A 15,008-nucleotide genomic window follows, 5' to 3' on the forward strand; every position below is an offset into this window, starting at 1 on the left:
TTTATCGTTAACGTTTTTTAAAAGAATTTTATATTAATTAAACGTTTTATAATTTATGCGATATATTAATAAATTAACTTTATTAATAAATCGCCCGTCGTAAATTATAAATTTTTAAGTTTTTATATTTTTAATTTACGGTAAAAATAATTTAATTTTTTTTTAAAATTAAAAATAAATAATATAAACGAAAAAAGTTTAAAGAAATTTATACGAAAAAAATTAATTACGTTTAATAAAAAAAACTTATTTATTTTTATAAATATAATATAAATTATCAATGTAAAAATATTATTCGTTTTTTACGAAATGCGAAACATTTTTAATAAAATTATCCGTTAATTTTAATTTTTTTAAAATATTATTTTATTAAAATTATAATAAAGTTTAATTATTTAAAATAAAACTTTTTTAAATAATTAAAATTTAATTATTAATATAAACTTTATTATTATAATTATTATTTTAAAATATAATAATAATTATAATTACGTATTTACCGAAAATTTTTTTATATTTTTTTATAAAAATCATTCGTTAAAATTTAAAATAAATGTTAAAAAACGAAAAGTTAATTAATTTTTTATTAATATTATTAATTTTAAAAACGGAAAAAACGGTTTAATAACGCGTTGAAAAAATAAAATCGTTTAATTAATAAACGTAAAAAAAAACCGAAATAACGAATTACGTAAAAACCGTAATGTTTTAAATTTTTAAATTAATAAAAAATTATTAACTTTTAAATATAATATTTATAAATAATCGAAATTATTAAAGCTTAAATATTACGAAAAATTTATTAATAAATAATAAAATATTATATAAATAAATAAGTTTAATATATCGTTTTAATTATTTTAAAAAATAATAAACATTATATAAATAAACATTTTATTTTTAAAAATTTTTTATAATATTAATATTATATTAATTAATATTTTAAATATTAAAATTATATAAATATATTAATTTTTATAAGTTTATTTATTTATAATTTTATATAATATATTTAAAATATTTTTTTTAATAATACGTTATTATATAATATTATTAAACTTTAATAAAACTCGATATAAATTATATTATTTAATTATATTTTTTATAAAATATTAATATTTTTAATTATAAATAAATTTAATATATATAAATAAAATTATTTAAATATAATAATATATTAAATTATAATTTTTTTTATATAAACTTAAATTAATTAAATATAATTAATTAAAAATAACGTTTTTTAATTTAATATAAAGTTATATATATTATTTTATATATTTTAAACTTAAAAAAAATTTAATTAATTATAATAATTATTTTTTAAATTTTATATATTTTAGTTTAAACGCGTTTTTTTTACATTATAATAATAATAATAATAACGATATTATAAACGATAATATCGATTTTATTTAATAAATTTTTATTAACGTTAAAAATATATTACGATTTAGTTTTTTAATTATTATTTTAAGTTATAAAAATAAAAAAAAACCGTATTTTCTACCGAAAATATATTTAAATTACATTTAATAATGTTTAAAAAGTTTTTAATAATATATAAAAATATATAAATATTTTAAATCGAAATAAATTAAAATTATATTATTATTTACGTAAAATAAATAATAAAAAAATTAAAAACATATAAATAATTATTTATTATTTAAATAAATATAAAATAAAGTAAAAAATTATAATTATTAAAAAATTAAGTTAAAAATAAAAATATAATTATAAAAAAATAAAAATAAAAATAAATAAAAATTATATTAATAAAAAGAATATTAAAGCCGAGTTCGAAAAAACCTTATTAAATAAAGTTTTATTTTTTAAAAAAAACATTAAATAATTAATATTTTATTCGTTAATCGTAAAGTTATTTTTTTTATTATTAAAAAGTTATTATTAAAGTTTTTTATTTTTATATTTAATATATTTTTTATTTATTTATTTATTTTCGAAAAGTTATTTAATTAATCGTTAAATTAATAATAATTTAAAGTTTAAATTAATAATATATTAAATTATTTTTTCTTTACGTTTAAATATAAAATTTTTTATTTATTTTAATATAATTAAAAATTTAAATAATATAATAAAATAATTAAATTAATTTATTTTTATTATTATAACTTTTAATATTATAATAAATAACGATTATATATTTATTTATTTATTTATTAAATATTTAAATATAATAAAGTTTAATTTAATTAATAATTATTATAATATTATTAAATAAATATTTATTTTTTTAATATTTTTATAAAAATAAATGTTAATAAAGTTAAAAATTAATATAAACCGCGGTTAATATAAAATAAAACGATTAATAAAAAAATTATATTAAAGTTACGTTTTATATTTTTAAAATAAAAACGGAAATTCGAAATTATATACACGAAAAATATAACCTTAATAAATTATATAATTAATAACTTTAACGTTATTAATTATGTATTAATTATTTTAATAATAAAAAAACTTATTATATTTATTATAACGGGAACTTTTAAATCGCGAAAATGATTTTAAACTTTATAAAAATATTACATGTATAAAATTAATAAAAATTAAAAGAAATTATTTTCGATTGTAAAATGATTTTATTTAATTTTTATCGATTTTATATATGTAATATTTTTACGAAGTTTAAAATTATTTTATTAAGTTTAAAATGTTTTTAATATAAAGAATGGTTTTTTTTAATTTTTATCGATTTTATGCATATAATGTTTTTATAAAGTTTAAAATTATTTTATTAAGTTTAAAATGTTTTTATTAAATGTATAATTTTAATATAAAGAATAATTTTTTTTAATTTTTATCGATTTTATATATATAATGTTTTTATAAAGTTTAAAATTATTTTTACGATTTAAAATAATTTAATTAAGTTAGTAATTTAATTTTAAATTTATTTAATAAATAAATTTATATATATATATTTAAATCGATTCGAAAGTAAATAAATTCGTTTATAATTAAGTTAATAATTTAATTTTATAATTATTCGATAAATAAATTTATACGTACGTATTTAAATTAATTCGAAGGTAAATAAGTTTATTTAAACGTATATTAAAAATATATTTATATATACGTTAATTTAAAAGTAAATAAGTTAATTTAAAGGTTAATAAGTTAATTAAAACGTATATTAAAAGTAAATATATTATACGTACGTATTTAAGTTAATTTAAAAGTAATTAAATCGATTTAAAAATAATTAAGTTAATTTAAAAGTAAGTTAATTTATAATTAAATAAATCGATTTATAAGTAAGTAATTAAATAATTATTTAAATACGTATTTTAATTAAATAATTTAAAAATTAATTACTTAATTAATTATTAAATAAATAAATAAATAAATAAATAAATAAATAAGTAAATAAATAAATAAATAAGTAAATAAATAAGTAAATAAATAAATAAATAAGTAAATAAATAAATAAATAAATACGTACGTACGTATATACGTATATATATATATATATATATATTTATATATATAAATAAATAAATAAATAAATAAATAAATAAGTAAATAAATAAATTATATAATTATATAATTAAAAGATAAAAAAATAAAAAAATATAAAAATAAAAAAATAAAAAAATGTAAAAATAAAAAAATAAAAAAATTAATAAAAGAAAATAAATAAATAAATAAGTAAAAGGTAAAAAATAAAAAAGAAAGTAACGAAAACGGTAAGTATTTTATTATGTATTTTATTAAGTTAATATTAAAATGGGTAATTAATAAAAATATCGTTAAAATAAAAGTAAAAAAGTTAAATATAAAATTTTAAATAAATAAAATAAATCGAATAAATCGAATAAATTAAATTAATTAAATTAATCGAATTAATTTATTAAATTAATTTAAATTAAATTAATCGAATTAATTGAATTAATTTAATTAATTTAATTAATCGTATATATATTTATTAAAATAAAAAAATTAAATAAATTAAATAAATTAAATAAATTAAATAAATTAAATTAATTAAATTAATTAAATTTATTAAATTAATTATAATTTAAAGAATAATTCGTTATTATTTATTAATTTTATTATAATTTAAAAAATAATTTTAATATTAATAATATTACTTAATAAAATAATGGCGATTTATTATAATGATTTAATAATAAAAAATAATTATCGAAATAATTTAATAAAAGTAAAGTTATTTAAAAAGTAATTAAGTATAAAATTAAAATAATTATAATTTAAAAAATAATTTTTCTTTATTTATTAATTTTATTTTAATTTAAAAAATAATTTTAATATTATTTAATAAAATAATAATAATTTATAAAAATAATTTAATAATAAAAAATAATTATTAAAATAATTTAATAAAAATAAAGTTATTTTAAAAATATAATAATAAGAAAAAATAATTTTAAAGGATAAATTATTTTATTAATATATTTTTTTATTAAGTTTATATAAAAAAATATTTACGCCGGGTTAAAATATTTTATTTATAATAATATTTTTATACGAAAAATAATTCTTAAAACCCCCTTTTTCCCGTTACGATATTTAATAAATATTTATTTATACGTATTATAATTTATAAACTTTTTAATTTTTAAATTATAAAATATAATATATTTTTATTATACATTATATTTATATAATATATTTTTTAATATATTAATTAAATTAACGGGTTAACGGATTTATCCTTATAATCCGCCGTTTTATAATCGATAATTTAATGTTGTTTTTTTTTATTCTTAATTTAAGATTTCGAAATGAATCGACCCTTCCCCATAGTTACGTAAGCACGCCGTAGATGGTCCGCATCAGTTAAACGTACTAGCAAGCAAAAGGTGGGAATGCGTTAAAAATAAGCATTATTTCTAACTAGAGGCCCTAAACGTCACATACTGGTATAAAGCTTTCTTAATAATCATAAATGTTAAGATTGTTAGGGTGATTTTTGGATTAGAAATCCATACCCCTCACTCACACCTGGCAGTGTTTAGGCTATAAGGGAATTACGTAAGAAGAGTGCATTAGGCAGGTGTAGTGAGCTTATATATCCCCTACTTCTCCTATATGGATTAGCTTACACGTAATTTGGTGGAAAGTCAACCCTCGTTGTGTAATGTATGGGATAGGTAGCCTACCGACGCAGCGAGCATCTACGTACAGTGTAAATGTATTAGCACATAGGTGAGAAACTGTTTTAACGCCGCTATTGTGCGGGGATAGTCGGATAGACTTCACGGGTAAAGGTGGGGCAATGTGAGATTATTAGGTGAGATATGCATTAGATAATCAACGTTGTACCTAGTATCTACATTTATACTGTCTCCTTATCAATCTCAAAGTTAGAAGTAAATCTCTTAAAGGGTTTGAAAATATCCAACCTTGCGCCTCTAAAACCACCAATAAACCTATCTAATACCATGGAGGGATTCAGCCAACCATCAACTAGGTATCTACTTATCTACCTAGGGGTAGGTAGACAGTGGGGGAATTCTTTCGCGCTGTAGAATCGCGTGAACGACATCCCACACCGAAGTGGATGTTTTCAGGACCATACTTCAGACCAATCTGACCAATAACACGGTTTCTCACTCGAAATTTGGTTGGAAATTACACATCGACAATTTCAATAAGTACTGTACGAGTGTATATGATCCAGCATGATCTAGGCTGTTGGCGGTCATAGCGCGGGTATGAGCAAAGTTAACTAACACTTTCTTCTCCTTCGACGACAAAATGTGCAGGAAGATTAGATATAGGGCTTCACCGTACCAGAGCGATGTTACATTAAAGGAACTGGATTAGGATTATCCTACAGCGTTTTCATTCCTGTCAAAATGCAAAGACAGTTGACTGGTAGCGGGCGACAGGGTTGCCACGCTATCTAGACCCGTCCAACATATTATGGGTCTCGCGACGGCGGCGACGGCTTCTCGCGACCACCAGCCCGCCGACTCCTTTCACCCCCACTGACCCGCAACCAAGAACTTTCCTTGTATCCATTGTTACTCAATGCTGACGTTTTAACTCGATTCTTATGTGATCTGAGAATGAGCCTGACGACCATTACATGGTTCAGCAACCCCAGTTTATGTCGGTGGCATGCGCGCGAGATCCCGGTCGGAATGAGATAGAGATGTTGAGGCCGAATATAGTAATGGGATGCTGACCTGGATTTTCGGTATAAGTATCATCAGTTGCCTCGAAATAATCCCAATATTTCTCTTCAGCACCGAAAGGAATATCTGAATCATCATATACCTACCTATCTAATACTATTAAGCAAATTTATTGCCACCGGAAACCATCAATACAATCATAATACCAGGCTCATATTCCAACTAAATTAGAATAAAGCTTTTCGACATGGTGGCCCAAACCAGAACACTTGAGTCTGCTGTCGCAGTTCTCGAGAAGTTAGCTTCAGACCCTACGGCCACTCGCACGGCTCTTGGAGCAGATAACGAACTTCGGAAGAGGCTCTTGTCGGCAACACTATCGCTTATTCCAGAATTGGAAACGTCGGCCGAAGCTTGTCAACGGTTTTTATACAATGTGAGCCCATTCTATCGAATAAGGCGGTCTCTTATATGAAAGAGTGATCCTGTCATACCCCTCCTGCATGAATGATATTCCTGTCGACGTAAGTCGCTTACCACCTGGGCATGCAAGATACTCGAGCTACCTATGGCTAGGATCGCTGTGGATCTTAATATCTTCAGCCTGCTTAAGGAGAGTTCCACCCCCCTTTCGACAGCAGAACTCGCAAAACAGACGGGCAAGAATCCGAATCCGAAACTTCTGGCTCGTGTCCTGAGATACCTAGCTTCACTAAGTTTTATCCGTGAAGTCGACAGTGACATCTGGACTGCAAGCCATCTCGGGAATAACCTATTAGGAAAGGGCCAGAGCGCAGGGGTAGCTAGCATGTAAGCCTCAACGTGGTGTTACCCCGGATTTAGCGCCACCTGACCGCCACCATGCAGGGCACATGCTGACTATAATATCAGGGTCGACAACTGTGGCTTGGCGATGCTAACTCTTCCGGCTTTTCTTCGTCGCCATAACTACAATCCACCTGAAGATAAGAGCGACACGGCGTTCGCCCAGGGCAATAGAGTGGCTCCTGAAGAGGTGACCTTCTTCCAATGGCTCAAGAACCGCCCCGAGAATGCCAAGGACTTCAACATCTTTATGACCTCCCACCGGACCGGCGTCAAGACGTGGTTTGAACAATCAAAAGTCATTGAGGAAATCACGGATGCCTTTGAGAAGGTAACCGTTGGGAAAGAGGGCGGGAAAGCGAAAGGGGTCTCCTTTGTGGATATCGGCGGTGGTATTGGTCACCAATGCAAGGTGAGATGATTGTCGCCAAGAAACCAACCTTAAACTGATATAAAATCAAGGCATTCAAGAAACAAGTGCCAGACTTGGGAGGCACTATCGTTCTAGAGGACCTGGAAGAAGTGGTAGCAAACGCAGAACTCGAGGACGGGATCGAGAAAGTTGGAGTAGACTTCCTCGCTGGTCAACCTGTTAAGGGTAATTATTTCGCCCAATGGCGAGTATTATTAAGGCTTTGGCACTAATCTGAGTATATAGGCGCGGCATCTTACTATTTCAGAAGCGTTTTGCGAAGTGAGTCGTTGCCCATTTTATCAATCCCCCCCCCTTAAAACTTGAGATGTGCTAATCAGTCCTCGCATTGACGAAGACTGGCCCGATCAATACGCTCGAACAATTCTCGGTCATGTGCGAGATGCCATGGACGAACACTCTCTACTGCTGATTGATGAGTTGGTACTTCCAGATCGGGGCGCGCATCGGTATGAGACACAGCTTGACTTGGCCATGCTTGCCATGCTCAACGCAGAAGCAAGAACGAGGACACATTGGAATCAATTATTAGCCGAAGTGGGTTTTGAAGTGAAGGATATCGTGTTCTACGAAGAGGAAGCAAGGGAGGCCGTGATCATCGCGAAGAAAATATCGAGCTAAGTAGGTATCTATTCCAGCTTTGGGCATAGTCTTTACCGGAGTCAGGTCAGGCGGCGATTATGTTTTCAACAAACGGGTGGTTCAACTGTGTATTTCAATTTGGGATTTGTTAACTCAACTTTATTTATACCTAAATACCGCGACGATTATATCACGACTTTTGATATTGATAAGACCGGGATTGTCCATTCCGTAAAGAGAACCCGCAGGTCCAGACAACTGCATGGGGGTGGTAAAATGCGACACTAAGATATGATGTGCTAAGCATCTACCCAATACATTTTGTCCGTAAGTTCGGTCAAAAGCTGGATTGACACTTCTGATAGGATCTCGATTGATTTGTAAAGGGTAGCATATTATAAATGCAGTCAGCAAGAGAATATTTCACGTTATATGGCCTCGCAGCTACCCATCTTCGGACATAGCGGACAGCGCTTAGAAATACAAAGAACCGTCTAGGCCAAATCGGCGAAAGTCTCCGCAATAGTAGTGACGGAATAGATCGATACATAAGTGAGATATAAGCCGCATCATTGTAGATCAAAGGGACCTTTGTTCAAAGCTACCCACCTATTCAATACTTGTCTCTATTGTTATATTCCATCCACTACTATCTACCATGCCGACTGTATTAATTATCGGTGCCGGACCGAGAGTTGGCCAAGCCTCCGCCGAAGCCTTTGCGGCAGCGGGTTTCCAAGTTGCCGTAGCATCTAGGAAACAAAACACCGGTGCCAATTACCGACACTATACCTTCGATGCCGCCGAACCAGACAAGGTCCCAGCACTCTTCGAGAAAGTCTCCGCAGATCTCGGCATACCAAGCGTCGTCATATATAACGGTTCGCCGCCAACGTGATATCCCTTGATTCCGACTAGAAATTAATACGATAGCAGCGTATAAAGGCGGCATGACACCACCGGACAGTCCGTTCGAGCTAGGACTTGAAGACTTCCAAGCCGGGTTAAATGTAAACACGACTACCCCTTTCATCGCAGCAAGAGAGGCTGTGAAGGGGTTCGAGAAGCTCGGTCCTTCCCAACTTGGCCCTGCGGGCGGTACCTTCATCTTTACGGGGAACATGTTAAATATCAGCGCTATCCCGGGCTTGATGGCATTCGGAAGTATGTGGATTTGGTTGTCACCTCAACTCTTCTTTCTATAGTCATGATCTACAGACTGTCTCGGACTTTCTTGTTCATTTGCAAAGGCCATCACTGACTTGTATGTTCAGTGCAAAAGAACGCCACGGCGAACATGATCAGGCACCTTGCCCTGGCCGCATACAATGGAAAGCCGTACAAGTGAGTGGATCTCTACTGTCAACATAATTAGAAATTAGACGAAGCCATCTACTCAGCGTGTAACTCACGAATAACCGTATAGATTCTACTACGCCGACGAAAGGCACGCAGATGGAAGCTACGTGACCACCGACCTCAGTGGCCCCGGCCACGCAGAGCTATTCCTTGGCTTGGCGAAGAATGCGAAGCAGGGACCTTGGGATCACACATTTGTTTCGGGGAAAGGGTATGTCGAGTTCCCGCAACAGGAATCCTTGGCTTGGTACCCATGATTTGGCATAGAATTGTTGGATGATGAATTGGGTTAGTTGGGGGGTGTGAGATATTGGATGGGAGACTGATCAACATATCATGAGGTCCTATCATTCTATTCCTGGTAATATGGAACTACCCTTTGTGTATTAGGCTTAGCTATAACTACCTAGAGTCCACGTAGAGCATCTACAATTGACACAATTATGCACATGATTTCTAAATAGCTTCTGCCCCGTAGATATCACTAGGTAGGTAAGAATCCATAGGTAACGTGGGGCAGTGTTTGTCAAGCAGAACGGAAAAGGGGGCGGGGCAGAACAAACAGTCACATCGGAAATTTACATAGCGGACTTCAATAACATTTTTGCATCATTAAAATATAACGCTTGAGTCTAGGTATTATAAACAATAGGTTATTTTGGTTTATTTTTTCGTACTATGCTTTCGAGTCCAGGTAGGTAGGTAGGTAGGTAACTGATGGCTCAGGGGTTGATTACATAATCAGTTTGTTGGATAACATGTATCAGCCGAAAACAACACGGAAAGAAGAAATAGGAATCCACTCAGTATTAATGAGATGCCTTAATATTCATTCAAGAAGGGACAGTAACTAGTAATTGTAAGTAGGTATGATCTCACCGCTCCGCCATGACCTAACGGAGGAACAGCGACAATGATAAGCCCAACCCTACGCACCTGTCTTCCTTACTAGGTCTCACACAAACACCCAAACCTACCTATAATTATAAGCCTATTATCAACTACCCTATGATCAACATAGTGTTGTATCCCTCAAAACCCACATAAGCTGCTTCGTCACTCTCCGAAACCTCGTATGACAAAGACGACGTCGTGATACTCGGTGACACGTCAACAACCCGAGCGGCAAATCTACGCGCAGCACACAGTAGGCTCCTGACTCGCACTAGTCGCACCGCGCCTTTGAAAGAAAACGGTCAGCATCACGATAATGATCCAGCCAAGGCTATGAATTCGCGCTTACCCTCCGTCGATATACTCCCAATGGAAGATAAAGGCGCCAATGTAAGCCCCGATAAAGATGCAGATGATGATGTAACCGTTGAAGTACATTGCTAATCTATTCTGGCGGTTAGCTGCCTGGCTGACAGTTGTTATTCCGTTGAGGATAGGAACGGATGTATTTCTCCGTGGAGGGAAGCACGGATATGGACGAGAACTTACAACATGATGAAATACGCCACCGCGAACTGGACCATGTGCAGTAACGCCCGAATAGCTTGCTCGAATATCGTTGGTCTGAAGCCTACTGAATTCCTTGCGCCCGGGTTAAGAGGTGCCGAACTCGTTATCGCATCCTTGCTGTCACTGTCTTTAGAAGACGTCGGCATGGCAGCAACAGGGACTGAGGTGTGTTTTCGGACAAGATAACGATCATATTCCTTTACGGTCCTGCGTAGAAACTCCAACGACATAGTCAATAGTATGACGCCAATGCAAGAGCCAGCGAACATTCCGGACGACGTAATGTGCCATGATGAGGCGAGGAAACACGCATCGATGGTGTTCCAATTCCAAAGCATCTATCCCAATATCAATGTTAGTATATCTTGTCGTAATTACCTAGATGTTACCAAAAGACGTACGGAAATCTTGCAGCTATCGCCCCCCATTGACATCCCGCTCATATCCATAGACGACCCAGTCGACGTTGACGCTGCGGCAGTAGCAGTTGCTGTAGACGACATGTCCATAGACATGGACATGCTCATACTCGTTGACATATCCATCTTTTATCTTTTATCACTTCCGATACCAATCCAAACGAGATGGGGAAATGCGAGAGTTGCAAAGTATGTCAAAGCGTTTGACAGAAATCTTAATGCGTCTGGTCCGGCTATCTCTAGTACATATAAAGTGCGACTAGACGAGGAATTCCGAATACCTGGATCCGCAATCTATTTGCACGGGAGAACGGGGGCGCCCGTCGATTTAAAAAGCGATGTTGGTGTTATTTATACAGGTACCTTTCAGCCATGTATGTATGTCTTAGACTTTGGGCTGAAGTCGGCGTGAGTGTATGTACCGTGTACTTCGCCAGCCATTCGGCTCCGATAGAACGACGGTGACAGGGGTAGGAATATAGGAGTAGGAGTGAGCACATTTGAGTTGATTATACGCTCCGCTACGGCCTTCAGCTGCGATTGCCGCGATTCTACTTATAGTAACCCCACACCGTTTCCATGAGTTAGGTTATAGTGTTATCTTTCTCACATGGAAATCATATGGGTCGTTTATGATTCGTACATAGTAGGTATGCACCTTACCTTCTATTCACTTATTCCCAACCCCGTCAAATAGCCAAGTCGCGTCGCTCGACTGCTATTGTCTCTGAATCCTCCCAAGTCAGACACTGCATACGCAACCCGACTGGCAGCAGTAGATGTCTTGGCGTGACACCGTGTTACCAGCTCTCCGGTATCCGAGTAGAAACCCCATCAAAAACAATAAAAACGCCAGGATGTCCATATTAGACATTTCTAGAACGCATGTCGATAGGTGCGAAGGACCGTTTAATCTTCTTCCACCTCTCCAAAATAGGAATGGCGCGGGTAGCATGCAGTATAAATCCATGCTCGCCTTAGCATTCACCCACAATTAACCGGGCGTCGCGCGCGCCGTTACCAACTCAAATCACCTCGTGCGCATTAGCAAGCCGATTCCAGCTTTCCTTCCGACTGAGTACAAAATGTCTATGATGTCTCAGAAGTCGCTGCCTGCTGTCACGTCCCCTCTTTCCCCCACTACCAAGGTCCAACCTCATCTTAGGGTTCGTCTGCATCTGTCGTGATAACATAGCAGCGAAAGCGACGGCGACAATGTCGATGTCAATGGGCGACACCCCTAGCACGGGGAACGTCACCGGACTCCCCTTATCGGACCCACTCTGCAACAGCGACTCCTGCGCCGCTTTCAAGGCAGCGCATCAGGCTTCCCAGGCGGCCGTGTCATACGATCACCAGTACGACTACGGGCACTACACGACTTGGTACTACCTCGCCGCCATCGGCGTAGCCATGGTCGTGTATTCCTACCGTCTATACCGGAACCGCGCAGCACGCTCTGGGGTCCTTACTCAGCAACAATCCGGAAGAACGACATCAACACTGTCTCACAAGATCCTAGCCGCGTGCCGTTTCGTCAACTACCGCCACTCCAAGGGGCGTGTAGCCGACTACTTCGGCCTCCCTTCTCTTGGAACATTGGCTTTTCTCGGCATAACGTCGCTATTTCTCTTATTAATGACGTTCCTGGTTCATCCGTACTATCGCGGCCGACGGGGTTACGGCTCTCCGCCGCTTGCTGTGAGGACGGGGTTGATGGCACAGGCGCTAACCCCTATTATTGTCGCTCTTGCGGGCAAGGTCAACTTCATCACCATGCTCACCGGTATTAGCCACGAGAAGCTTAATGTTTTCCACCGCTGGGTCTCGTACATGTGCCTGTTCCTGAGTATCGTTCATACGGTACCTTTTATTGTCCAGCCATTGAGGGATGGAGGGCCTGCTGCTTTGCGGAAGCAGTATTATAAACCCGGCGGGATGGAGGTACGCAACCTTTTCCCGTATTTCCCCGATCATGGTTCTTGCTAGATTTATTTAACATAATATTCTCATGACTAACGTAATTGCCTATGCAGTATACCGGAACTCCACCATTAGGTATCCTAGTAGGCATCGTCGTGCTTTCTATCCCATGGATCCGTCATCGATTCTACAATTTCTTCTATCGGTTACACATACCCATGTACGTCGTGTACCTAGGCTTGCTGTTCTGGCACTCTAAACAGGAGAAGGACTCGTGGGTGTATCTATACTCGACGCTCGCGGTCTGGCTAGCTTCATGTTTAGTGCGTCTCTTCTACAAGTGGCAGACCTTCAGCATCTTCCGAGATTGGTTCCACGGTCTTCCGTCGAGAGTTGAAGAGCTCCCGGGCGGAATGACTAAAGTGACAGTTCTGGCGCCGCCGGATTTTACATGGAAGCCTGGGCAACATTGCTGGATCCGAATACCTCAGTTATCCATCCTGCAAAACCACCCGTTCACAATTGCGAACATACCAAAGATCCCAAGCGCAGGGGTGAAACTCGATTCGGACGTACAAGAAATGATATTATATGTCCGGGCACACCAGGGTCTCACACTCGACTTATTGAAATCCGTTGAGAACAACGACAATCCTGAAGATAGAGGGCTGTCGGTTTCTATCCATATCGATGGCCCCTACGGAGGAATAGTAGAGGATGTACCCGGTTTATATGAATCCTTGATATTCGTCGCAGGCGGTAGTGGGATATCAGCTTGCCTCCCATGGATTCAACATACCGCGCGTCGCGTCGCTGAGGGTTCAGCAGCGGTTAAAAATATCCATCTCATTTGGATGGTTCGACATGCCAGCCAAATACAATGGATAACAGAAGAGCTCGAGCCTCTCATAAATGCTCATCCGGATCTGATACAAGTAGATTTCTTTGTGACAAACTCAAGCTCGCCGACGGTTACGAGCACAGATTCCGAAAAGAATCTCGAGAGCGGGGTCGTTGGCGGTAAGTCAAGCGAAAACACCACGACAACAGTCAGTCCAAAGCTAGGACAAGTTCATACTCAACGGCCCTACTTACCTGACCTACTTCCTCCTCTCCTAACCGCGCGACGGTGCTTTATTCTTGGTAAGCCCCCATCCACCACATCGAGTTTCAAGAATCGTCGATAAAACTAACACGCTCCCAGGTTGTGGTCCAGAAAGTCTGAGAACAGACCTTGCGAACGCGGCGTCGATTGCCCAGAAAAAAGTTTTTACTGGTGAATCTGATATCGTCACTTTGCATACCGAATCATTCGGTTGGTGATTGAAGGGAACATAAACTTTTCATGATAGGATTAAGGGGCTATCGGGATATGATATAAATGAGCAAACTTACTTCAGCTTACCTCATTCCAAACGACGGGTAGATATCCGGAATGCATGAATATCATGAATATGACGATGCGGACGTAAGAATCGAATGTGAAATAGAAAAGAATTTTAAACAAAATGACTTCAAGTAACATCCGTCATCAGCTCACCACACCACTTTAAAAGACCGGCGTCCATCCCCTAAGACGGCGAGCCAATTAGAAGCTCGACTCCGTCTCGTTAGGGCAAGCCAGCTACCCCGCAACGGGTGCGACCCACAGCGGATTCAGGTCTTCGGAACCGCCTATCCTCTAGCACTGAAGCGCTGCACTGGGAATCTAGCCCACCACCTAAACAGCCCACCATTCCCCCTGCTTTTTCAGCCCTGACCTCCGTCATCGGGGCTCAGCTTTGGCACAAAGTGTGAAAATTTCCATTCACCAATTCGAAGCTTCCGTCGTCAGCAGGATTTCGATTTAAAGAATCCTGCGAAGTA

At 35.1% G+C, this 15,008-nt stretch overlaps 4 protein-coding genes across 4 annotated transcripts; 3 read left to right on the forward strand and 1 right to left on the reverse strand.

The window, feature by feature from the left end:
* Positions 1–5,750: 5,750 nt before the first annotated feature.
* On the forward strand, positions 5,751–8,120 carry GGS22DRAFT_162254 (S-adenosyl-L-methionine-dependent methyltransferase). The gene is made up of 6 exons (XM_047961199.1): positions 5,751–6,573; positions 6,691–6,947; positions 7,029–7,374; positions 7,425–7,560; positions 7,621–7,656; positions 7,733–8,120. Exons 1-6 carry the CDS (start codon positions 6,385–6,387, stop codon positions 8,014–8,016), a joined length of 1,248 nt encoding a protein of 415 aa, XP_047819736.1. The 5' UTR covers positions 5,751–6,384; the 3' UTR covers positions 8,017–8,120.
* A 272-nt stretch (positions 8,121–8,392) lies between these two features.
* Positions 8,393–9,789, forward strand: GGS22DRAFT_162258 (NAD(P)-binding protein). Its single transcript, XM_047961200.1, has 4 exons — positions 8,393–8,858; positions 8,914–9,141; positions 9,252–9,321; positions 9,404–9,789. Exons 1-4 carry the CDS (start codon positions 8,636–8,638, stop codon positions 9,591–9,593), a joined length of 711 nt encoding a protein of 236 aa, XP_047819737.1. The 5' UTR covers positions 8,393–8,635; the 3' UTR covers positions 9,594–9,789.
* A 186-nt stretch (positions 9,790–9,975) lies between these two features.
* On the reverse strand, positions 9,976–11,662 carry GGS22DRAFT_162261 (Ctr copper transporter family-domain-containing protein). Its single transcript, XM_047961201.1, has 4 exons — positions 11,202–11,662; positions 10,780–11,138; positions 10,580–10,675; positions 9,976–10,516 (listed from the first exon to the last, which is right to left on the reverse strand). Exons 1-4 carry the CDS (start codon positions 11,343–11,345, stop codon positions 10,468–10,470), a joined length of 648 nt encoding a protein of 215 aa, XP_047819738.1. The 5' UTR covers positions 11,346–11,662; the 3' UTR covers positions 9,976–10,467.
* Positions 11,663–12,312: 650 nt separating this feature from the next.
* GGS22DRAFT_135732 (ferric reductase like transmembrane component-domain-containing protein) lies at positions 12,313–14,609 on the forward strand. Its single transcript, XM_047958581.1, has 3 exons — positions 12,313–13,163; positions 13,256–14,285; positions 14,347–14,609. Exons 1-3 carry the CDS (start codon positions 12,435–12,437, stop codon positions 14,463–14,465), a joined length of 1,878 nt encoding a protein of 625 aa, XP_047819739.1. The 5' UTR covers positions 12,313–12,434; the 3' UTR covers positions 14,466–14,609.
* The last annotated feature ends 399 nt before the right edge of the window (positions 14,610–15,008 follow it).

The sequence above is a fragment of the Annulohypoxylon maeteangense genome, assembly GCF_022496945.1.
Source record: "Annulohypoxylon maeteangense strain CBS 123835 unplaced genomic scaffold GGS22scaffold_7, whole genome shotgun sequence".
Taxonomy (NCBI): domain Eukaryota; kingdom Fungi; phylum Ascomycota; class Sordariomycetes; order Xylariales; family Hypoxylaceae; genus Annulohypoxylon; species Annulohypoxylon maeteangense.

Bases quoted from the DNA above. Each gene is read 5' to 3' on its own strand.
- GGS22DRAFT_162254 (XM_047961199.1), top strand. From the start codon at position 6,385: ATGGTGGCCCAAACCAGAACACTTGAGTCTGCTGTCGCAGTTCTCGAG. The intron at 6,948-7,028 runs GTAAGCCTCAAC...CTATAATATCAG, and splicing joins AGCGCAGGGGTAGCTAGCAT to GGTCGACAACTGTGGCTTGG. The intron at 7,375-7,424 runs GTGAGATGATTG...TATAAAATCAAG, and splicing joins GTATTGGTCACCAATGCAAG to GCATTCAAGAAACAAGTGCC.
- GGS22DRAFT_162258 (XM_047961200.1), top strand. From the start codon at position 8,636: ATGCCGACTGTATTAATTATCGGTGCCGGACCGAGAGTTGGCCAAGCC. The intron at 8,859-8,913 runs GTTCGCCGCCAA...ATACGATAGCAG, and splicing joins AAGCGTCGTCATATATAACG to CGTATAAAGGCGGCATGACA. The intron at 9,142-9,251 runs GTATGTGGATTT...TTGTATGTTCAG, and splicing joins GGGCTTGATGGCATTCGGAA to TGCAAAAGAACGCCACGGCG.
- GGS22DRAFT_162261 (XM_047961201.1), bottom strand. From the start codon at position 11,345: ATGGATATGTCAACGAGTATGAGCATGTCCATGTCTATGGACATGTCG. The intron at 11,139-11,201 runs GTACGTCTTTTG...ATATTGGGATAG, and splicing joins GCGATAGCTGCAAGATTTCC to ATGCTTTGGAATTGGAACAC. The intron at 10,676-10,779 runs GTAAGTTCTCGT...CCGCCAGAATAG, and splicing joins GTGGCGTATTTCATCATGTT to ATTAGCAATGTACTTCAACG.
- GGS22DRAFT_135732 (XM_047958581.1), top strand. From the start codon at position 12,435: ATGTCGATGTCAATGGGCGACACCCCTAGCACGGGGAACGTCACCGGA. The intron at 13,164-13,255 runs GTACGCAACCTT...TTGCCTATGCAG, and splicing joins ATAAACCCGGCGGGATGGAG to TATACCGGAACTCCACCATT. The intron at 14,286-14,346 runs GTAAGCCCCCAT...ACACGCTCCCAG, and splicing joins GCGACGGTGCTTTATTCTTG to GTTGTGGTCCAGAAAGTCTG.